Below are 24437 nucleotides of genomic sequence, written 5' to 3'. Positions count from 1 at the left end.
TTTGCCAGCTACCAATTTATAGCTTATACTTAAATCCTCCTGAAATGTCCATGATTTGTCTCCATATGCTATACAATAAATGCTTAATGATGCTATTCAGTTTCTCTCAAAGAGGCAAATGAAACTGGATTTTACCTCCTTCAACTGCAGACAGACTCTTATTATCATCTTCTGGCTATGGAACAGTGTTCATTTATTGGAGTCAAGCCAAAATGACAGTAAATGTGGTGAAGAAGAATCCAAGCAACAAACTGAGGTATTACAAGGTAGCAGATAATCTGCCAGGGCATATACACCGTGGCTGAAATGAAAGCTCCATATCAGGATAAAAATGTTTATTTGTTTGTGAACATGCCATGATAAAAATCATGCCTTTTTCCTGCTCATATATACACACACTGATGTGCTCACATATACAAGATGGGCATCACATGAAATGAGAGGCTATCATGTTTATCACTGCTAGGCATTTCTCCATTTCACTGAGGTGTAACACACTGTTGTGATTGTCTCAGCAGAGTCTGTGTTTTGTCACAGCAGTATAGAAGCCTGCCAGTATGTCGTAGCACCGTGTGGCCCCATGAATGTCAATAAGCTTGGCCTCTGACTAGCCCACTGTCTAACGGACCATTACCCGCTGTGATGAATTCTGTGTCTGTGTCAACACTTTGACCCCATGCACTGTCTTGCTGTTGCTTTTCACACTGTGTGGACTTTATCACATTTGGTGAGGATAAGAATAGCTATCATGTATATAATTGTCAAATGAGAGTATATTTACAATTAAGCAATAGCTATTATTAGTATTAATAGCTATTACACAAGCTACAAGCAATCACGGAATATCATGTCAACAAATCAATAAACAAAAAGTTAATATTGAGTAACTTACATTTTAGACACAATATTGCCAGTTATTTGCCAATTTTTGCTCCGCCAATGAAAACAGTTTCAAACACATCCAAAGCTGAACCGTTGTTGTGTTTCTTTCCTGATTAAATCAGTGTTTTGAATTAATCGGTTGAATGACTCCATCATACAGAAAACTTGTATGGTTGCTGAATGAATCAGTGTTTTTGAAAGAATCGGTTGGATGAATGATTCAATGATTCACTTGTTTCATTCCTGAATGAATCAGTGTTTTAAACAAATATGATGAATGAATCAATGAATTATCTCAAAAACCAACGCTATCTCACGACCAATTTGTACGAATTTGTACGAGTGAGTAAAATGTGACTGATTCGTATGAATTCGCAACTCGTAAAATATGTATGATTTAGTAACACAACTATGTTCATGCATTATTGTAAAACATTAATATATTAACTAATTGGACATTATTATAAAGTGTTACCAAAATTTCCACAACTAATGCAAGAACTGACATTCTGTGAGGAACACAAAAAAAGAAAAGCAGAATGAAACAAACAGTAAGAAAGTCCCAGTCTGTTAGTCTGTATATCAACACTGTTGCAATTCTGTTCAGCCATACAAATTCAAGGACTGGAAGTAACTGTGGTATAATTCATTATAATTCATTATCTTTCAAAGATTTAGTGTTTTACATATTTCTTAAAGCAGAACTGTAATTGGTAATTATATAAGTTGGTAATTATAAGAAAAGTCCTGCCACTGATTTTGTACAGCATGAAAACAAGTTTAGTTTTTAAATTTTTGATTTGCTTCAGGGATAAATGCTCTCTGACACTATGTAACACAGATGCCAGATTAAGAGATTGGATAATGGGCCCCTGTCAAATCTGCTCATTTTAAGTCATTGCAATGGCTGGAGGGTCTGGTTTAACTTCGCTCTGAAAGTATTGGGATGTCAGATCCCTTTATATTAAGCCTAAAACATACTCTGATCACGCAGCCAAATGTATTTATCATCACAGGCCAAGTACTGCTGACAATGTCAGCTATGATGTCATTTGTCGCAAAACACTACACATTTCTGAAATAAAACAAGTCCTGTAATTGCATATACATGTACTATATTTAATAAATTATTTTAGAGAAAGTTTAGAATTTGATGCTATATAAGGCCATCAGATGAGTTTTTGAGTTTTCTTGCACATAGATGTATCCACTACCACTAGAGAGTCGTTAAGTGTCTGTAGGAGATAGCTCAGATTATACACTGAAATGCCTAACCTCAGGGACAGATGTCAAGTGATTTATGGGGCTGTTGGTGACACTCTCACACTACCTCTGTAATAGGAAAGAATATAGTAATTAGAGCCACGAGGTCTTGATTGAAATTGACTCAAGAATCTGACTGTTGCAAAAATGAGGCTCCTAGCTTTACTAAATGGAAATGATGTCCGTTTGCAGAATGCAGTCAGTGCACAAATGTGTCGATAGAAGGCTTGAAAATGGCTTGAAACGGTTTACATAATTAATGTGATAGATAAGTAATCGATAATAGCCACACATTCAAATAAAAGACAAGTATTAATGCTCTATATTCATTCATTTGCTCTTTCTTTCTTTCTTTCTTTCTTTCTTTCTTTCTTTCTTTCTTTCTTTCTTTCTTTCTTTCTTTTTCTTTCTTTCTTTCTTCCTTTCTTCCTTCCTTCCTTCCTTCCTTCCTTCCTTCCTTCCTTCCTTCCTTCCTTCCTATTTTTATCTTGACAATGAGTCTACCAATAAATAAATAAAATATAATAAAACCATCAAGTACGCTATTCATGCATATGAATGAACTGACTAAGTGCTTAATCTAATGCTTAAGCTAATGTTCACTTCTGTCTTGAGAGCACGGGTCGTTAACCTGATACCTGTTAAATTGATTTATTGTATGTAACATACTGTGACTAGTGTTGCCATGAGTTTGCATATTTATGCTTTTTCTATTTGCATTTGTTATTATTGGAGAGTTGCAAAGTTGACTATATGGAATCGGCCAAATGTAAGAGGTCGTACTCTTACAGCTTTTTGGGAAAGACTATTCAGACAGAGTTCATTTCAAAAGCAGCTCCTACAATAGTATACGGTCACTTGACTAACCCATAAAGCATTACCTTTACTGTCATTATCACACTGACACAGTTATTACTCATAGTTGGTTACCCTAATATAATACATCCTGTTGTGTGTCTGGATGTTTGAAAATATAAAAAGGAACAAAGGATGTAATTGAAATCTTGATTGTCTTTTTCATTAAGTATAATTTCATGTTGAATGAATAAACCCAGTCTGGGGAATATAGATAATTTCCTCCAAGAATAATGGAAAAAGAGGCAGTCCATCAGTCTTGAAAATGAGTAGCCACCCGAACCTTCATGGCAAAATATATACATTTGTTAGCAGTAAGTAGTTTATGTTATATGTCATATTCATTGAAAAGCATCTCTCTCTCTCTCTCTCTCTCTCTCTCTCTCTCTCTCTCTCTCTCTCTCTCTCTCGATCTCGATCTCGATCTCTCTCTCGACATTGGGATAATCTTAAATTTTTTTTTAGAGAATAACAGTAGGACAGTGTGCAATGTGGTCTTTTGTTTTGCAGCTCTGGGCTTAAAGTGACATATGAAAGCGTGTGAGGACGGGCCTCGGAACAAATCCTCCACCCAAACCCAATTAAACATGCATCTCAATAGAGCCTTAAATGGAGAGAAGGCATTTCAGATATTGGATTGAGATGTTTATATAATATTATGTAAGTAGAAGCGTAAAATGCAGAGGCTTTCTCGCACTGGAATGTAGCCTGCATTTGGTGCCATTTGCACAGTGAATTCAAATGCTATTTTGTACAGATCATAATCCTCTTGCAGACATCTTTGCTCTCAAAGTCAACAGGTGTTCAGTTGTGAAGACTCAGTTCTTTGACTTTACCTTTTCACTAGTCCTCAGGGTTGATTTTGAGTTTAAGTTAAATTTTTGTGAGTTTAGATTTATTTATTTTTGGTTCAAGAATCTGTTTAGTTTAAAATGCTGTCATATTGAATATATTAGTCTTTGTTTTCCTTTTCTGATTCACCCAAACATATTCACTGCAAAATAATTAGCTACACAAATGGTTTAAATTACATTTATTTAAATATGATAAAATTAAGTATTAAATTCGTTTAATTCAAGGCCACCGAAACTGTGGGTTATTTGCAATTTATCAGAACTGCATAGTTTAAAACTTTTCTTTAATTAGTTTCAAGACGTTTCTGTATGATTTTTTTATTTATTTTTATTAAAAACATTTATTCTGAATTCTCATTATGAGCACCATTTAAAGATTACTCAAATGGTAATGGAACTTAATGGAAATTTGTCATCAGTCTTAAAAATAAGACTTAAATACTCTTCATTCACATTATGGTTTACAATAAAATATTGCAAAAATAAATAAGTCTATGGAGGAAAAAAAGAGAGGTAAAAAATGGAATCCATTTCAAATGTGTGAGTGAATGTGGTCATTTATCTCCACTATTGACACCCACTCATGCTTAAACTCCACCTTAAAGTTTGATGTAAGATTCATCCAAGTGAATAATCTGTTTTTTTCCCCACAATTTGCTGAGCAATGATCTGGTCTATTCAATATCCAAACTCCCATTTGCTGTCTTATGCACATCTTCACAAACACCATCAGTAATGTTTCTAATAGTTAGCCAGCTGTTGTACTGTCAAGGTGATGTTCTTTGTTGTTGTTTCATTTTAACCTCATAACACTTACAAAAGTCACTAGCTCAACAGATTTGTTTCCTAGCAAGCCTTTTTTCAAAATGATCTGTCAAATCTGTGTTTATCATAGCATAAACTTGGACACCTGGTCATTAATTGTTTTATAATTCTGTTGCAGCTTTAGATATGCCATGATTATATAATAGTTTTGTTTTTGAAAACACTTCTAACATTATATTATTTTATATCTATGCACAATTACAATTGTACAATTTGTATACTTTAAAATTGGAATCAAAATATGCTTATATTTAATGACAGCATTTGATATCTTTCTGCATCTTCATTTTACATAAGCCATCCTCAAGCCCACCTGCAAGGACACCAGCAGAGATGAAAAAATGGTGGAGAGAATGTAAATAAATAAATGGAGTCAAAAAGATAAATCATCAACCTGTGCTGGTGTTGAGGCTGAAAGGAAAGGGGGAAACCTGGAGGTAAATGATGGATAGCCTCCGAGAGCAAGCTGAGAGTTTGATGACTCGGAGTTGCGGTACATAAAGCTCCTTCTTCTCCCTCAAGGCCTTTGTTTTATCACATTTTCATTTTACCTTTCCACAGAGCTACTACCCTGTTCCTGATGCCCTCTGTTATGTTATGAGCTGACAGAGCTTCCTCCTGGCCTTCGGTCTTGAGGGGCTCAGCATACACAAGCTTCACATCCCTCTTGCTTTCCCCACGCTCCCTATATTATTAATTAGGTTTCCTTCTGGAGCCATATTATTGCCTTAAACCAAACACTGCCTGCACTGCTCACCACTGAGAAGATGTGTGCCTCTCCTTGCTGCGGAATGAAGGGGGAGATAGAGAGAGAGACTAGAAGATAAAGTGACGGAGGTAGAGTCAGAGATGTAAAGCAAGAGAAAGGGAGAGAGCGAGCGAACGGATAGGAAATGTGAGAGAGGGGGGGGGGAGCAGAGCTGACTTTCCCTGTGTATGTGTGTGTGTGGATATGACAGCGCGTATAGCCGGCCAATCAGAGCGCGCCTCCTGAGCTGCAGCAGGCTGGCAGATTTGGGAGCTCTAGCGGTTCTGTTCTGGACTGGATTGTGCTGCTGCACACACTCTCTCTGTGTGACTTAAAAAAATGTGGTGGAACATCAGGAGTGCTCCTCCGTATTCCAAAGCCTTGTCATCTTTTAAGGAAAGACTGAGAAGGTAAGAGACACTCTGTGTGCTTTTCTTTACTCATCTGCTGATTGAAGCTTGAGTGTGCTACCTCTGTTTGCCTGGCTTGTGGTGAGGAGGCATTCAGAGAAAGTCTGGGAGTTGTTCTAGTGTACATGTGGTCATAGACGAAACGGAGCAGCGGGACGAGGGAAAGAAAGGGTCTGTCCATGATCTGTGCCTCGTTCATTACTCCAGTACTTTATCGTGTCTCACTTTCCAGTGAACAAAGCACAGCAAGTGAAGCTGTTGAAAGTCATTGTCTGATTCTCTAGTGCTTCTTGATTGCTTCGTGAAAATGGATGTCAAGCTTTCTTTCTACAAATATTGAATGTATTTTTTTATTTATTTACTGCTAATCATTTACAGCTGTGATGATAAATAAATGGTTGCAGTGGACTTCAAAACTCCACATGTGAAAATGCTTTATTGTTATATATATATTTTTTAATGAGTGTGCTGTATATACAGAAGTGCATTCTTTATTGTTAGAAAAGCATTCAGAGTAAATTGGGGGTGCCTAACAATCAGACATTGAGGGTTTTCTGACAATGACTGAGTGATTAGACCAGCCTGTATTTGATGCATGGGGGAAGTGGCGTGCTTTAACCAATGCCTCCATGCAGTGGACATGCCAAGGTGACAAATGCACATTAATGGACCCCTGGAGTCCCTCCCCCGATATTACTAATCCTGTAGCTGGCAATAAGTCTCAGCATCACCTTTCCTCATGCCACTGGATTTAGTGCAGACAGAGAGCTTTCAGGTTATAAAACCACTTCAGTTCTATATAAAGAACTGCAATTTACTGCTGAGAAGTGAATAAGACATGAGAAGTAGAGAGAAAAAATATTAAATTGAATAAAGTGGGCTGAATCAACTACACTGGGGAAATTTTACCGCTTCATGTCTCGAAGGTTCTCTATGATGCATGAGCTGACTTCAACATGGAAGGAATACATGGAAGGAATAGGTGGGTTTAGTAAAAGTTAAGCTCAATCAGCATCATTTTTATTTTACTAAATAGAAACTCTTACTGTGAGGCACTTAACACGGAGGTGAATGGGGCCAGTTTAAAAGCAGAAATGAGACACGTGAAACTTTTATAAAAGCGTGTATTATTAAGCTGCAAAATTTTTCTCATCATTTTTATGGTCATTTTAGGGTTTTAGGTGTTATGTTGCCCGTACAACGTAGTTGTAAAATTGGATATAACTTTACACACCAAAGGTTAGTATGTGAACATCACACTAAAATAATATATATTATTGGCTTTACTATTGAAAGAAAGGGGGTTTTAATGTTTGCCTATTGGCCCCATTCACTTCCACTGTAAGTGTCTTATTGTGACCCAGATTTTTGCTTCCTTTAAAGAAAAGGAGGGACAAGTCTAAACTAATTTTTGTAGTAAGTGCTGTCATTTGAGCTTAACTTGCACTGAACCCGGAAAATATTCGTTTAGCACTATCTCACAATACAGAATGACTACTAGATTAAAATTCCATCAATGATGTTTCTTTTAATTTGCATGTATAAAGAGATTAATTCAAGCAATGAGTGGGGTAGAGAGCCGACAGGAACAAACATGGAAAAATGTCATTGTGAGAAGACGCCTCTCAGCCACTGTTCCATCCGAGCCTCATTCCATTCCAATTAGCATCCTAATTAGCTGCACTGGATTCTAATCAGTATTACAAATTTGTTTTGAAGACCTCAAGAAACCTGCGCGAATCACTCGAGACCCCTTTGCTTTTGAAGTGCAGAACAAGGGCATGCGTGTTATCGGTGCCTCCTGGCCTACAGTGCTTTTAAGTGTTGCTGGAGCAGTGTTTTGTACACATGTGTAACACCTTTTTCTCTTGCTCATAAATTTCATTATTTAACCTTTGTGTTTTGACAGTTCCTGTGAATCTCAGCTTAATTCACTTAACTAATGAATTGATTCTTTTAATCAAATTCACACTACTGCATGAGTCCAAAAATACAAATGAAAAATCACCTTTTAATAAGGCTTAAACTTAATTGAAATTGATCATTATATAAAATGGTCACATTGGTCTAGACGTCAATATTACAGATAGATGCAGCTTGCATGACAAATTGCAAGGATGTGGGTTAAGCACCTGCAAATTTTTACAACCATCTGTTTTAACATGAACCACTGGAACATCATGAAAGGAAAGGGAGCTGTCACCCAGTATTAGTCAAAATGCACTCAAAAAGCAATTTCTTTTCAAGGCAACACAATAAGCTTGAAAGAGCGAGTAAAGGCTTTGCCCTCCCTCCTCCTCTTGAAAAATCTTCAGCAAGACTCAGTAAATAAATTGCGCTTCTGATTGAGCAGATGGACATTATTCTGAATGAGAAGCTAGCATATTCATTTCCCTTCGAAACTAGACTCTGGCTTTTATTCTTTGAGAAGAAAAAGTATTTTTTTTTGCTCTTTTTCTTTCATGTTTAGCCAGGAAAAAGCAATCACCAAATTTTTTTATTATTATTTTTTTTCCTTTTAAAAGATGTTTGTTTTTTAAAAGCACATCTGGGTCACATGGCAACTTTTTTTTTTTATATGGAATACAAAATAGATAAACTAATTTACATAATTAGAATTCATTTCTGTGTAATTAGCATGCATTGATGAAACTGGGACTGTTTTTTTTCTGTTCCGTTTTTAGACAGTAGTGTCCAATCCAACATTTATCCACTCATGCTCCCATTAATTGAGTTACAAGGTGTCAAAAATTCTGAGATTCCTTGTCAAAAAGTCAGAGACTGTTCTTCATATGAGTTTGTTTGTGTATATACAGCATCCAAAATCACATACTTCCCTTCTATAGGTGGAAAAACAGTATGTAGGGCCCTATGATTTCCGCAATGCAGAAAACGCAGCCGGAATCGTGGAATCCAGTCATAAAAACGGAATTTACTGTGTAATGTGGAATTTCACGGAATTTGTCAATTTTGATAGATAAATAAAAGTCAGTACACTTAAATCAAATTGCGATATAGACTAGTGTCTGAATATTAAACAGCAAAAAAACAGTTTAAATATGAATCCTGCATGTTCTTTGTGTCTGTTTGAATGAATGGTGCAGACGTGCGGTTACATTTACCACACACACACACACACACACACACACACACACACACACACACACACACACACACACACACACACACACACACACACACACACACAGAAGCACGTGTGACGCTCGCAGTGTTTTCAGCCTCTGCTGCCTCTATATGAGGACATGAATGCATAAACTTCATCTCCAGAGCCACTCTGAGGGTCACTATGTGTCCAAAATAATAAAATAGACGGACACTGTACTATCCCATGAGGCGGTAATGCGACACAACTGACGCTGGTAGGTCACACGATAATGACAGCTCCAGATTGTATTCATACTACACACATTCATTCTATATAGAAATTGTTTAGCGCCCATGAAGTTACTTATTCAAAATAAGTACCTTCTCGAGAGTATGTGATTTTGGACACAGCCCCTGTCTTTATGAGTGAGTCATTAAAACATTCTCTAACCGATTTGTTCAAAAACACTGATTCATTCAGGAATTAATTAAGTGAGTCTTTAAATCAGTCACTCTGTTGATTTGTTCAAAAACACTGATTCATTTATAAACTAACTGTGCAAGTGCCTTGCATCCAAAATCACATACTTCCCTACTTTATAGTAGGTGAAAATCAGTATGTGATGAGTATAATGTCCGAATTCACAGTACTCATCAAAGTGTAGGCAAAAAAGTAACCGGATGGCCGATTGATTTTTTTTTACTAAAAATAAGTACCTACTCAAGACAATATAAAATTTCGGACGCAGCCCCTGTCTTTATGAGAGCGTCAGTAATTCATTCGCTAACTGATTTGTTCATAAACAGTAATCCATTTAATCGATTCTTTTAGGAATGAAACATCACCGCTGTGTTGCTCGGACACTCACAACAATTGATTGTTTGGCGCTGTTTGTTGGGATCTATTTACATTTGCAGAGCAAAAATGGATGAAGTAATTGGCAATAGTGTGTCTAAATTGGCAAAAGAGTGTCTAAACTTACTCCGTATTAACTCCTTGTTTATTCAACTGTTATAAGAATGCGGCCTTGTACCTGAATGACTCTGTATGCTACAAAATAAACATTATTCAAGTTTAGGCCGTAAAAACCCTGTTCTTAACAATAACCGATGTTTGCTCTTCTGATTAGTAGGTTGCGGGGTTCAAAAGCACTATTACACTGATGCTTTTCCAAGGAAACAGAGAATATAGAGTTATCTTTTGAACTTAAAAAGAGGTTTCTATAAAACCTTGTGATTATTTATTTTACTAAAATAAGTGGTTATACATTAAATATACAGTTACCATAACAGTATGGTTTATAGCAGTTGCTTTTGAAAGAAACTGATGTGTTGACCTATTAATGCTCAAACTCTCTTTAGTCTTGAAGAACATGCTAATGGGCTGTTAAACCTAACCTAACCAAACTGTTTTTTTTTTTTTATTATTATTCTCTTGTAGTCAATCTGTTATGACTAAAACTTCTAGAGAATAATAATTATAAAGTTCTGCCAGTGTTGGTAAAACGATTCTCTCAGCATGTTCATCATTTGATATATCAGTGGCTCTTTCATTGAGATAATAGCTATAACAACAAGCACTTTTAATGAAATTCATTCAGACTCATATCGCAGTGTTTTAAATTCATTCATTAATTCTGACCACTTCTATTTTGTCTACTGTTTTATTTGGCTATGTGGGATAATTCATTCACAAATAATAAATACACATCCTAAAATGCTGAATTTTGGCAATATCATATACATTTTCTGTAAAATTTATGCAAAAAAAAAAAATCTCTGATGAGTATCTCTGATATCTCACTGTCAGTTTGTGTTGCACCATGAAATATTTATTCCGGTCATATAATGTTAGACCTCTGGGACAAGGCTTCAGTATTACTGTGACTATTTTAAACACGGCTTGGAAATGAAATGTTCAGATGTAGCTAAGTTGACAGGAAATACCCCCCCCCCCCCCAGCATTTCTATTGATATCTGTTTATTTGTTCTTTGATTTTTTTAGCATCTTAGCGACAAAAAGTCTAACCCTAAAGCGCTTTCACTCACTTATGTCAATAACCCTCATGCCGTCGAGGAATGAAGAGGACAAGTGAGTTTCTCTTCAACAAGTGATGAATCCGAATTGTTAGGGAGGCAGAAGAGATGAGAGCTATCCGTTTTTTTTTTTACGAGGTATCTATGGACATGCATTGCAGACCATTGATCCTCGTAATGCCGTTCAGCCGTTTGAATAAACTCGCCACGCTGGAGCTCTCATTACATGTCCCGTGCACCAGTAGTCATGATCTCTGCTATTATACGGGAACAGCTGTTCCATCAAAAATGTATTAGATGTTTCATTGAAAGGCAAACAGCAAGATCGCAATGGGGTTTTAGGCCAAATTTCATATCTTATGTCTTCACAGGCAACAGTTAATCTGAAATTTTCTGTGGAATTAAAATGTAATCACTGGCTGTGTTTCATTTCTCCCTCCATGAAAGTACAGTTTGTCCTCTTTCCTTCACACAGATGTTTCGTGGAAATCTGCCATTGCCTCCAGTGAGTCTCCAGTTGACGGCGACTCCCCAACGAATCAACACGTCTTGCTCTTGGCCCACGATGTGAGTGCTGCCCGCTGGGTCTCTGCTACAACAGGATTTTAAACCATGGCCGTCAGCCAAGTCCTGCGAACTGGTCCGATCGGCGTCTAGAGCCGCCCACCGTGAGAGAGACCTCTGTCTGGGTGAGCGAGAGTGGGAGTTCAAACGTTGCGACTCTTTAACATGAGAGCAGCCAGCAGCCCTGCCTGTCTGTCCCCTCTACTGCTGTGCCTATGTGTGCTCCAGAGGAGCTATGGGACCCCTTCTCCACCCAGCCCCACGTTCACCCACAACCAGACCAAACTGCCCGAAGGCGACAAGGACTCGCACCATCGTCCCAAACGAGGCTGGATCTGGAATCAATTCTTCGTTTTGGAAGAGCACATCGGGCCGGAAGACCAGTACGTGGGGAAGGTAAGAGCCCTTTCTTTGTTTCGATCTGTGTGCAGGTGTGGGAAACGTCCTTAAAGGTTGGGTAGGCAATTTGTTTTCAATAAAACACTTTTGTTAGACTGGTTGAAACATCTTGATAGCAATCAATAATAGAAGTGGTCTGAATATTAAATTATTTACATATCTTCTGTGGAAGTCTCAGGACCAAAAACAATGCAATGCAATGATATGATGTCAAACCTTCCTTCCAACATATGCATTTCCATACCTCCGCACACCCTGCTTGCGCAGACATCACACACAATCAGCGTGTTCCTTAAGGCTATGCAGAGTTGTAGACAGACAGTCACCGAGTGCTGGAAAACAAACAGCAGCCACCTTTTACAGTTCCTCCTGAACCAAAACAACGAGCTTATGCTGCGTTCACGACATGTCATAACCTTAAGTACAAGAAGGCAACCCGTGACGTTCTACCCCGAGCCGTCCTCAGACTCAGATTTATGCGCTTCTATGTCAACACTGTTAACGCCGAAATTAATCTGCAGCAGTCAAGTACAAGAGCTCTGCAAGTTGTTTACGTTCATTATTTTTGTAATGTTATGTGCTTTGAGACATGAAGTAATTTAACACCGTCTCATGACGCTTTGCAGACTCTGCTCTGGCTGTGCGCGTTCATATGTTTTGGAAGAGACGTGGCTTGGAAGGCACTCTGAAGGGAGGGTGGGATTATATGCTTTAAAGCTAGCTTCCCTTACAAAAAAAGTATACTTCAAGTTAATTTTAAGTGTACTTCAGTAAAGTTCAAGTTCAGTAAAGTTCAAGTATATTTTAAGTATACTTTATGTAGTAATTATACTAATATCAATAAAAGTATTTTTATCAAGTGTACTAAAAGTATACTTGTAACTGTACTGTTTCAATACTACTGTATGCTGCTAAGACCATATATGTGAACAATATATGTCTCATTTAAGTTTATTCACAGTATATATGCAAACAATTGATATACTATATGATTTTCTATAGGTTTATATCATATGAAAAAGTAAACATAGTATGTTTTCACTCTATATGAGCATATATGGATATTTCATATATGAGACATATATGTCAAAATATGTATTATACGTACATAAAAATATATTTTATATGAGATAAATGTACATGTCAATATATGGGATTTTTCCAATTTCTAATAAGTTTCATATATGGCTGTGCATATTTGTACAAATATGTTTTCACACAATATGAGCATAAATGTCATATATAGTCAAAATATGTAGCCTACACGCACACACACGCACGCACACACACACACACACACACACACACACACACACACACACACACACATATACATATACATATATATTACATTTCCGTATGAGAAGCCTCTCCGAAATTGCCTACCCTACCTTTACACTGTGCATGTGATTATCTGAAATAAACCTTGTATGGTTTGTTGAGAAAACGGTTCTTTGAAAAAGCACTGTTTTAAATGAGAGACAATGGCTGTACGTCATGTTTTTGGAATATAATTGAAATGTGCGATGTCAATTTATTCCTGTAATCATATTTTCTTGGAAGCAAATAAATAGTGCAGGTGACTAATCAGAATCAAAATCCATGTTTCTCCGAACAGCATGTTTTGTCAGAAAATTGATTTGGCTTGCAAATTAAAGACTGACCTGTGGCTGACATCCACCCTGCTAATAAGAGCATAATTATTTTGACTGTCGACTACAGAGAAACGAGAGGATCTAGAAGCCTTTTTTGTCTCTATTTATTCCACTGTCTTCTTACGGAAGGTTGGAGACAGCTAACATGTTCTTATGATAATCATTTGAAGCACCTTTTATACTGTGACTCCGGAAAAAATCCAGAGATCCCTCTGCGGCTTATAAACGTCAGCAGCGGTACAATCAATTATTTTGCCCATTCGTTTCTGTGAATACTGGCCAACACTGTCGGCTCAGATGAAACCACTGTTTCATGGGTTGGAATAATACAGGGTGACACTGACAGCTTTTGACATTGACTCAGCAAGGTGAAGGTTAAGTGAAGATAGCAGAGTTTATGAAGAAATGGCTGAGGAGCCATCAATTGTCTACATACATCCCTTAGGAACTGAGCCAAGTGTGTGTGTGCCATGTTCCTTCAAGCACCATTGGACAGGTTGCTTCAGATCTGCACACTTATACAGACATGTGTATGTGTGCTGGGGATGTGAAACAATCCCATTTCTATAATGGTCCCATTAACATATTTTTTTTTTACTACTTTAAAGAAAAAAATAATAACTGTAAAAAGTTGCTATTTGAACAAACAGTACTCTAGATTAGTTAAGGATAACAGTCAGCTCAGGAGTCTGACTACACTTGTCCCACTTTGGATTCTCTGAAAAGAACTTTAGAAAGAATGACTCGTAGGATTCACTTTCTGTAATTGGATTACTGGTTCTGCTATATGGTTTTGATTCACTGACAAGAACCGATTCATTATAGTAATTGGTTTTGTAATTGGATTACACTGATTTTGATTCACAGAGAAAAGCTGGCTTGTAAGAGTCATTTGTTCTGTAATTGTTCTATCAGTTGTGCTGTATAGTTTTGATTCAATGAGAAGAACTGATTCATTAGTCATTTGTTATGCAATTGGACTACATTCATGCTATATGATTTTGATTCACTAAATAGAAACGCTCATATGACTGATTCTTTTGAAAGTCTGACCACACTGGCTGCGATGTATGATTTTGATTCACTGAGAAGAACTGTCTCATAAGAGAGATTAGGCATCGGAGAGATTTGACTAGAATTGGACTACACTAGTCATACTCCAAATAGTATTTTTAAACTTAGTTTTTAAACATCAGTGGAGTCATTTCAATTGAGCTGTTGTTGCAGACATCAGACACAGTCATCCTTAGCCCCTTTCTGGATGCAAAGTGTGAGAACATTCTTGTATTGAACTGCGAAATATGAAGCCAAACAGGACCCTTGTTCTGCTCACATGGGTGCCACTTAATTTTTAGGCTGCTGTGGTGTGACCTGTCTGTAATAGATTTGAGTGAGCTGAATATTTTCTTTCAGGCTTTCTTAAACTGCAGTGACATAAATGGGTTGAGGCTCTCAGTAGCCTCCTACACTCCTCTCTTTTTTTCACACCTTCTCCTGTCTGGTCCCTTCAGACCACCATCTTTTCTTCTCCCACTTCAATGGTCAGACAAAAAGAGGTTTTGGGGGCCCAGACAGAGCTGTTCTACTAAAACCCTGCCTGTTCTCAAATATCTAGTTATGGGAACATAAACTATGTCACTTTATAAAAACAGATGAGAAATTTCAGTGGGACCATCTTTTACCAACATATGATATTTGGTTAGAAAAAAAAAATATCCTGAAATGTGTTGGCTGAAATACAATTCGACACCCTTTTCCATGGAAATTATGTGAACCGTGTTAAATGTTTGTATTTTTACACAGTTTTTGTCTTTTGGACAAAATGTCATAAATTTAATCAGTATGTTCTCATCATATTGCATTCATTAATTAGAGTCTATTTTTTTCTAACTAAAATGGCATATCATTTAGTTAGTTGATGAAAATAACCTCTAAGAGTCCAAACCAAATTTCCAATCAGGAGGACTCCAAAAGAGGGTGAATTATAGTTAATTAAGTACTGGAATCAGTCTTTCAACACTGAATCCTTGAGCAAAACACTGTATTGTGCTTTGCAAAATAGCATCAGCCAAATGAAAAGAAACTTGTATATTATATATTTAATTCAATTCACATTAATGTGTAGAGCTCTTTTCACAATAGTTTCAAAGCAGCTTGTTTCTGCATGTTTCTATATTGCAAATTATTGTTATCTGTTTTCAGAGGTGACTGTGTCAAAGTAATGTTCATTTGTCAAAAATGCACAGTTCTAAGATAATTCAAATCATGCAATTAGCTAATACCATGTATTAATTTAGGCAGAGACAATGATCTCATTAAAGCAATTATCACAAGTTGTGATCATAATGATTACAAAATATAGAAAATTTAGCTGTGGTGCATGTTGAGTCTTCTGAAGCCCTCACAAGAGTTGGCGTCATCTCTTCAGGTGTTGGGTTATCTGAAATATTTGTAAGAGGCTGGATACAAACTGGAGCTGAGGTACTCTTTAGTTATTTAGGGATGTACTACCAAAAGTCCAGAGTTTTGTGACCTGATGAAATGTAGGGTGATAGAAGATCAGTTAAATACAAAGGAGCCGGAAAATTTAGGGGCTTATAGGTAATACTTTGCAATCGATACAGAACTTAATAACCAGTGTAGATATGATAAAATTGGGGTTAAAATTATCATATTTTCTTGTCCTGGTAAGAACTCCAGCAGCTGCATTTTGGACTAATTGTAGTTTGTTTATTGAGGATAAAGGACGACCACCTTAGTAGTGCATTACAGTAATCCGATCATGAATGCATGAACTATAGCTTTTCTGCATCAGAAACAGATAACATGTTCCGTATTTTAGCAATGTTTCTGAGGTGAAAGAAGGCTGATTTTGTAACATTTGAAATATGATTTTTGAAGTTGCTGTGTAATATAATACCAAATTGTATTCTAAGAGCTTCTGTGTACAAATATACAGCAAATATACAGGGTTTATATATATATATATATATATATATATATATATATATATATATATATATATATATATATACAGTGAGGAAAATAAGTATTTGAACACCCTGCTATTTTGCAAGTTCTCCCACTTAGAAATCATGGAGGGGTCTGAAATTGTCATCGTAGGTGCATGTCCACTGTGAGAGACATAATCTAAAAAAAAAAAAAATCCAGAAATCACAATGTATGATTTTTTAACTATTTATTTGTATGATACAGCTGCAAATAAGTATTTGAACACCTGTCTATCAGCTAGAATTCTGACCCTCAAAGACCTGTTAGTCTGCCTTTAAAATGTCCACCTCCACTCCATTTATTATCCTAAATTAGATGCACCTGTTTGAGGTCGTTAGCTGCATAAAGACACCTGTCCACCCCATACAATCAGTAAGAATCCAACTACTAACATGGCCAAAACCAAAGAGCTGTCCAAAGACACTAGAGACAAAATTGTACACCTCCACAAGGCTGGAAAGGGCTACGGGGAAATTGCCAAGCAGCTTGGTAAAAAAAAGGTCCACTGTTGGAGCAATCATTAGAAAATGGAAGAAGCTAAACATGACTGTCAATCTCCCTCGGACTGGGGCTCCATGCAAGATCTCACCTCGTGGGGTCTCAATGATCCTAAGAAAGGTGAGAAATCAGCCCAGAACTACACAGGAGGAGCTGGTCAATGACCTGAAAAGAGCTGGGACCACCGTTTCCAAGGTTACTGTTGGTAATACACTAAGACGTCATGGTTTGAAATCATGCATGGCACAGAAGGTTCCCCTGCTTAAACCAGCACATGTCAAGGCCCGTCTTAAGTTTGCCAATGACCATTTGGATGATCCAGTGGAGTCATGGGAGAAGGTCATGTGGTCAGATGAGACCAAAATAGAACTTTTTAGTCATAATTCCACTAAACGTGTTTGGAGGAAGAAGAATGATGAGTACCATCCCAAGAACACCATCCCTACTGTGAAGCATGGGGGTGGTAGCATCATGCTTTGGGGGTGTTTTTCTGCACTTGGGACAGGGCGACTGCACTGTATTAAGGAGAGGATGACCGGGGCCATGTATTGCGAGATTTTGGGGAACAACCTCCTTCCCTCAGTTAGAGCATTGAAGATGGGTCGAGGCTGGGTCTTCCAACATGACAATGACCCGAAGCACACAGCCAGGATAACCAAGGAGTGGCTCTGTAAGAAGCATATCAAGGTTCTGGCGTGGCCTAGCCAGTCTCCAGACCTAAACCCAATAGAGAATCTTTGGAGGGAGCTCAAACTCCGTGTTTCTCAGCGACAGCCCAGAAACCTGACTGATCTAGAAGATCTGTGTGGAGGAGTGGGCCAAAATCCCTCCTGCAGTGTGTGCAAACCTGGTGAAAAACTACAGGAAACGTTTGACCTCTGTAATTGCAAACAAAGGCTACTGTACCAAATATTAACATTGATTTTCTCAGGTGTTCAAAAATACTGCAGCTGTATCATACAAATAAATAGTTAAAAAATCATACATTGTGATTTCTGGATTATTATTTTTTTTGATTATGTCTCTCACAGTGGACATGCACCTACGATGACAATTTCAGACCCCTCCATGATTTCTAAGTGGGAGAACTTGCAAAATAGCAGGGTGTTCAAATACTTATTTTCCTCACTGTGTATATATACTCACCTAAAGGATTATTAGGAACACCATACTAATACTGTGTTTGACCCCCTTTCGCCTTCAGAACTGCCTTAATTCTACGTGGCATTGATTCAACAAGGTGCTGAAAGCATTCTTTAGAAATGTTGGCCCATATTGATAGGATAGCATCTTGCAGTTGATGGAGATTTGTGGGATGCACATCCAGGGCACGAAGCTCCCGTTCCACCACATCCCAAAGATGCTCTATTGGTTTGAGATCTGGTGACTGTGGGGGCCATTTTAGTACAGTGAACTCATTGTCATGTTCAAGAAACCAATTTGAAATGATTCGAGCTTTGTGACATGGTGCATTATCCTGCTGGAAGTAGCCATCAGAGGATGGGTACATGGTGGTCATAAAGGGATGGACATGGTCAGAAACAATGCTCAGGTAGGCCGTGGCATTTAAACAATGCCCAGTTGGCACTAAGGGGCCTAAAGTGTGCCAAGAAAACATCCCCCACACCATTACACCACCACCACCAGCCTGCACAGTGGTAACAAGGCATGATGGATCCATGTTCTCATTCTGTTTACGCCAAATTCTGACTCTAACATCTGAATGTCTCAACAGAAATCGAGACTCATCAGACCAGGCAACATTTTTCCAGTCTTCAACTGTCCAATTTTGGTGAGCTCGTGCTAATTGTAGCCTCTTTTTTCTATTTGTAGTGGAGATGAGTGGTACCCGGTGGGGTCTTCTGCTGTTGTAGCCCATCCGCCTCAAGGTTGTGCATGTTGTGGCTTCACAAATGCTTTGCTGCATACCTCGGTTGTAACGAGTGGTTATTTCAGTCAAAGTTGCTCTTCTATCAGCTTGAATCAGTCGACCCATTCTCCTCTGACCTCTAGCATCAACAAGGCATTTTCACCCACAGGACTGCCGCATACTGGATGTTTTTCCCTTTTCACACCATTCTTTGTAAACCCTAGAAATGGTTGTGCGTGAAAATCCCAGTAACTGAGTAGATTGTGAAATACTCAGACCGGCCCATCTGGCACCAACAACCATGCCACGCTCAAAATTGCTTAAATCACCTTTCTTTCCCATTCTGACATTCAGTTTGGAGTTCAGGAGATTGTCTTGACCAGGACCACACCCCTAAATGCATTGAAGCAACTGCCATGTGATTGGTTGATTAGATAATTGCATTAATGAGAAATTGAACAGGTGTTCCTAATAATCCTTTAGGTGAGTGTATGTACACACACATACACACAGTACCAGTCAAAAGTTTGGAAACATTACTATTTTTAAAGTTTTTGAAAGAAGTCTCTTATGCTCATCAAGCCTGCATTTATTTGATCAAACGTACAGAAAAAAAAAACAGTAATATTGTGAAATATTACTGCATTTTAAAATAATGGTTTTCTATTTTAATATAGCCTACTTTAAAATATAATTTATTTATTTAATCCAAAGCTGAACTTTCATCAGCCATTATTCCAGTGTCACAAGATCCTTCAGATATATATGTGTGTGTGTTTTTTTTTTATATATATATATGTTACGCAATCTACACAATAGCAGATGAAGTTTCTGGCTGAGCGAGAGACACAACACTCTCACAGGGTTTAATTCAGCTGCTCTTTGATTTATTTCATGCTTCTCTTTTATATCAAATAAATAATGTGAAAATGTTGCCAGCATGGACTTGAGCGCTTTTTAGTTTGGGAAAAAAAAAAAAAAAGCAAAAGAGAAAATAATTGTTTAGTATATTTTAGCCTAGCAGATACAATTTGTTCTTCGTACTGTAGATTATTGCTGTGGTAAATATGCTCCCTTTTCATGTAGAAAAGCACACACACATACACACACCCAGACACAGAAAGAGATGCAAACGCACACAAACAGCTTAAGCTTTGAAATTTGTAATAGAGAGCTAGCAAGCTGCTGGCGCTCTCGATAGTCTCTTTCAATGTTAATCTGCCTACCAGCAGACTGGTAGCACACATTAGTGTGAATGTGTGATAACTAGAGAGGGTCTACAGTAAAATAGACTTTGGAAAAGAGGAAGACCAATAGAGATCAGTCCACTGTCGTCCTATTCACCTTACAGTCGGTCTGGCTGATGAATATCTGTCACTGCAGCTTTTAAAATTGAGGATTACAATAAACCGCTCACCTCCTCCTCACTAATGGCAAATTACCAAACTCAGTGCCGCCCATGCACACTTCCTTATTCTGACGTGAAGGGCTCTTGGTGCAGTGTAAAATTGACCTTTCCATCAGCACGCCGGCTTTAATTTGCGGTTAGCGGTGAAGGCTGAGCCCTGATTTAATCAGTCCTTTCCTTCTTGTAGCGTGGGCAGTTTATCAAGCCCCTGCACAAGGCAACCTGTGCTCTCAGGTCTGCGGCAGCAGTAACCGCAAACCCTGCATCACGGTCATGTCTGCATTCTGCACAGAGAAATGTTTTTCAGTGCATTCTTAATGTAGGCATTGTTATGAATATTAAAACAGCTGCCGGAATGAGGTCGGTCGAAACCAAGACACCTCTAATGAGGTGCTTGTTTTGACAACATAGGTTGTTTCTTCAAAGTCTAATTTATATGTGCACAAGTGTATTCTTAAAGGGATAGTCCACCCATAATGAAAACTCTGTTATAATTTACTCACTCTCAAGTCATTAGAAATCTGTTTGACTTTCTTTCTTCTGTGGAATATAAAATAAGATATTTTGAAAAATGTTTGTGACAAACAGTTTCAGTTCCCATTTTTTGTCCATACAATGAAAGTTAATTGGAACTGAAATTGTTTACCAACTGTTTACCACAATACATGTTGTGTTCCGCAGAAGAAAGAAGAGACTTGGAACGCCATGAGGGTCTCTGTCCATTTAAAGCACTTAAATGTTTGTGCTGCAAGATTGTGTAGTGTCACTACCTCCTAACATGCATACATTAAAAAGGCTTCTGATCTATAATAGGTGCTCTAATGCATCTAAATGCATCGCTTTAGCACCACAATAAAATGTCTTAGAGCCCTGAATGAAGCGTAGACTAGAGTGTGTGTGTATGTGTTATGTTTGAGAGGGTGTGCAAATACTCAGTGGTCACCGTTATAAGTTAATGGCAGAATGTATTCCGAGCCGGATCAGTCTGCTTGGCATGCAAAATGTGCAACACACCCAGTTTGTTTCAAATGGTTAATGAGTTTTCATTGTGCTCAAGTGTTTGCTTTGATTCATAATCCTATTAATCGCATTTTATGCATTTGTATTTTCTAAGCTGGCTGCTTGCAGATTTGAGTCTATATCTGTCTGGCAGGTATCAAAGCCTTTCATTTGTGTGGTAATGTTGTGAAGGGGTACAGCGTCACACTTTCTGCAGGACGAGTCAATGCATCTCCCACTCATCTGCCTCCCCTCCTCTACTGTTGTTTTTTGTGACTTTTTGGACACAGGATGTTGACTCTTAAAGTCGTTTGAATGCCAATCAGCATTCGAAACATTTTTTTATTATTATTTATTTAGAACACAATGCCAATTTTCATATCCAATTTGATATTCTTCTTACTAAAGAAGTTTTAAACGTCATCATTTATAATTATGGTAATTAAAAACTATATATATTATTTTTATTTTCATTTTAAAAAAATACTTTACTACTACTACTACTACTACTACTACTACTTCTAATAATAATAATAGTAATAATGAATGTCTTTATTTTGGTGATGCAACATATTTCCAAGTGACACAGGTTATTCATCTAGATTTTTTTTTTATAAATGCTAAAGTAATGGCTTAATAGTAATTTGGCTAGTGGTAAACTTGACTCACCAATAGCCTGTTTGGTGTGACATCAGCAGAAAAACAAAATTTGTTTCAAATTACAAAAGAAAGCAATTTTTTCTTTAGGAGTAACATGCACTGATCATGTACAATAAGACCAGGACCAGTCAGTAGAGTAAATTTAATGTTGAAGATCATCTTTCTTGGTGTATATACTTTATTTTAGAAAAATAAAACGAAAAATGAACAGCATTAGGACATTTTCAAAAACAAAACAAAAAAACCTCTATTTCATCTTCTGTTTAAGGAATTGTGTAGTGATAGAACACATTATTCAAATACTCTATCCATCTCTTTGGGAACCTAATGCATTCGGAGGAGTGAATGGTGCTTCCATAAATACGAGGCAAGTTCAAAACAAGGGTCACTCATTTTCAAGTACAATGTAGGAGGATTCTTCAATCTTTCATAATGCTGGATGCAGCAGGTGAACATATAGGATACATAGCTGGATGAAAGAGGTGGACAAACAATGGCATTGGTTTGGGTCTCGGGTTTAGCTGTGTGCAAGAGCGCATGTTTGGTGCTGTTTAATACTGTATGTGCCCTGCTGCATTGCAGCTGTAACCAGGCATATACAAAAAGTTTTGTAGATAAAGCAAAAGCCCCAGAAATAGTGTGGTTTCAGGCCCGCCTGCCATATATATCTTAGAAGGTGAATGCCCCTCTTAGCCAGGAGGAAAAGGTTTGGAAGGTGAATGTCATTCTGACTAATTGCTCATTGCGGTGGGATTACACAGGCTGCCAAGAATTATGGAAACACGGTGGGAAAAGAAAGCTGCTTGAATAGCAAACCAGCAACATGCCAAGTAATGTTTTTTTTTTTTTCTCCACACCAAGGGCCATGCTCTGCCAATTCCTGCTGCTCGGAGTTTTATTTTTTTGGATCAGACACATTGCCTTTTTCGAGGCCACATTAGTGATAATTAGCAACTGAAATGGCAACATTTATTGTTGGATAAGTGGCCTGAAAATAGCTGTGTGTGTCTCCGTTTCAGGTGGTCTCATCCAGCTTCCTGTACATGTGAAGCTTTCTGCTGTTTTGCATGCATTTTTTTCTGGTTTGTGTTACTTTAATTACATGAGCATAGCATATGTGATACTAATTAAATGAGTGCCACAGATGGTTTCATATATTGATTTTCACTGAAAGCTGACATGAACAGAAGTGATCGTTTATGTTACATCTATGCAAACATATGGGTCAGTTACATACAAGAGTGTACTTTTTTGGGGGAGCTGTACTACATGACATTTCACAAACTTAACTAACCTTGTTTTGTCATAAAAAAAAGGTGCAGGAGATATCTTTGTGATGCTATTTCCTGCTAGTTTTTATGCATATTGGTTGCACCACATGATTTTGCAGGTGAGAGAATGTTATAGTATTAAACCAGCATTTGTGGTTGACACATGAAGATAAAATAAGTAGTCAGACATATAAAAAAGTCAACAGACCAAGGGCTGTAACTTACTTTGCTTTGTAAATAAATAAATAAGCAAAATTAGGTCTTTGAAGGATCAGCATAATAGTTGTAGACTGCATATTTCCTTATGCAAATTCTAAATACTTGTTTGGATATTTATATTCACGATCACAGAAAATTCTTACCTTCAGGCAGTAAAAGCAATATTCTGTTACAGAAAATCGTATTGCATAATATGAATATGGTGGGATTAACCCATGTTTATTAGGAGGTATCCTTTCACCCCTGTGATGCATGTGTATTTCACATGAAACTCAATTTTGTTTTGGTTCGGAGCCACAGGCTTTAGCCTCATAATTTCAGGGTAGCTGAGTCTCTACTATGCCTTTTTACCCCTGAAAAAAAAAAAAAAAAAAAAAAAAAAACTTCTTAGGAAACCATTCCCTCTGTAAAGTATCTCCTCAGAACACATGGGGTATCCTTGTGCTCATTTCGTAATGTGAGTTCTATTTAAAGAGCATGCTAATTACAAATCAAGAGCATTCTGTGGCAGGAGCTGGGATGCGCCACAGTCATTATCGTGATAGATTCGTCATGAAAAAAATAAATAAATGCTTGAACTGTATGACATGTCATTTATCCCACATATGTAAAGGTTATGACAGGAGTGTTTTAATGTCTTTTTCTTCTGACTTCTGATTTATTTCTAGGTCTTTGTCATTTAATTTCCTGTTTTCTTAAAGCTAGGTGATTTAAAAGTGCAAAGACTGACATTTAAAACTATTCTATGAAGTTGCTGTATTTCTAATGGGGACCAAAAATCTGAGACCAATAAGGAAAATGTTGCTATTTTGCAATTTTTCTCATTTTTCTTGGAAACTGTTGTATCATCATAATTTGAATAAAAGGTTGAATTGAGCAATTAACATAGGCTAAATCATGCTG

The 24437-nt window shown here is 37.4% G+C and overlaps 1 protein-coding gene across 1 annotated transcript in view; it reads left to right on the top strand.

The window, feature by feature from the left end:
* Positions 1-5714: 5714 nt before the first annotated feature.
* LOC311086151 (cadherin-18-like) overlaps positions 5715-24437 on the top strand; it is a 52666-nt gene continuing 33943 nt past the window's right edge. The window contains exons 1-2 of the mRNA XM_084118879.1: positions 5715-5837; positions 11455-11939. Of these exons, the coding sequence (XP_083975005.1) occupies positions 11709-11939 (231 nt within the window). The 5' untranslated portion in view covers positions 5715-5837; positions 11455-11708. The remainder of the gene's footprint in view (positions 5838-11454; positions 11940-24437) is intronic.

Source organism: Abramis brama (genome assembly GCF_963993115.1).
Source record: "Abramis brama genome assembly, chromosome: 7".
Classification (NCBI taxonomy): domain Eukaryota; kingdom Metazoa; phylum Chordata; class Actinopteri; order Cypriniformes; family Leuciscidae; genus Abramis; species Abramis brama.
This window is presented reverse-complemented; position numbering and strand designations above follow the sequence as displayed.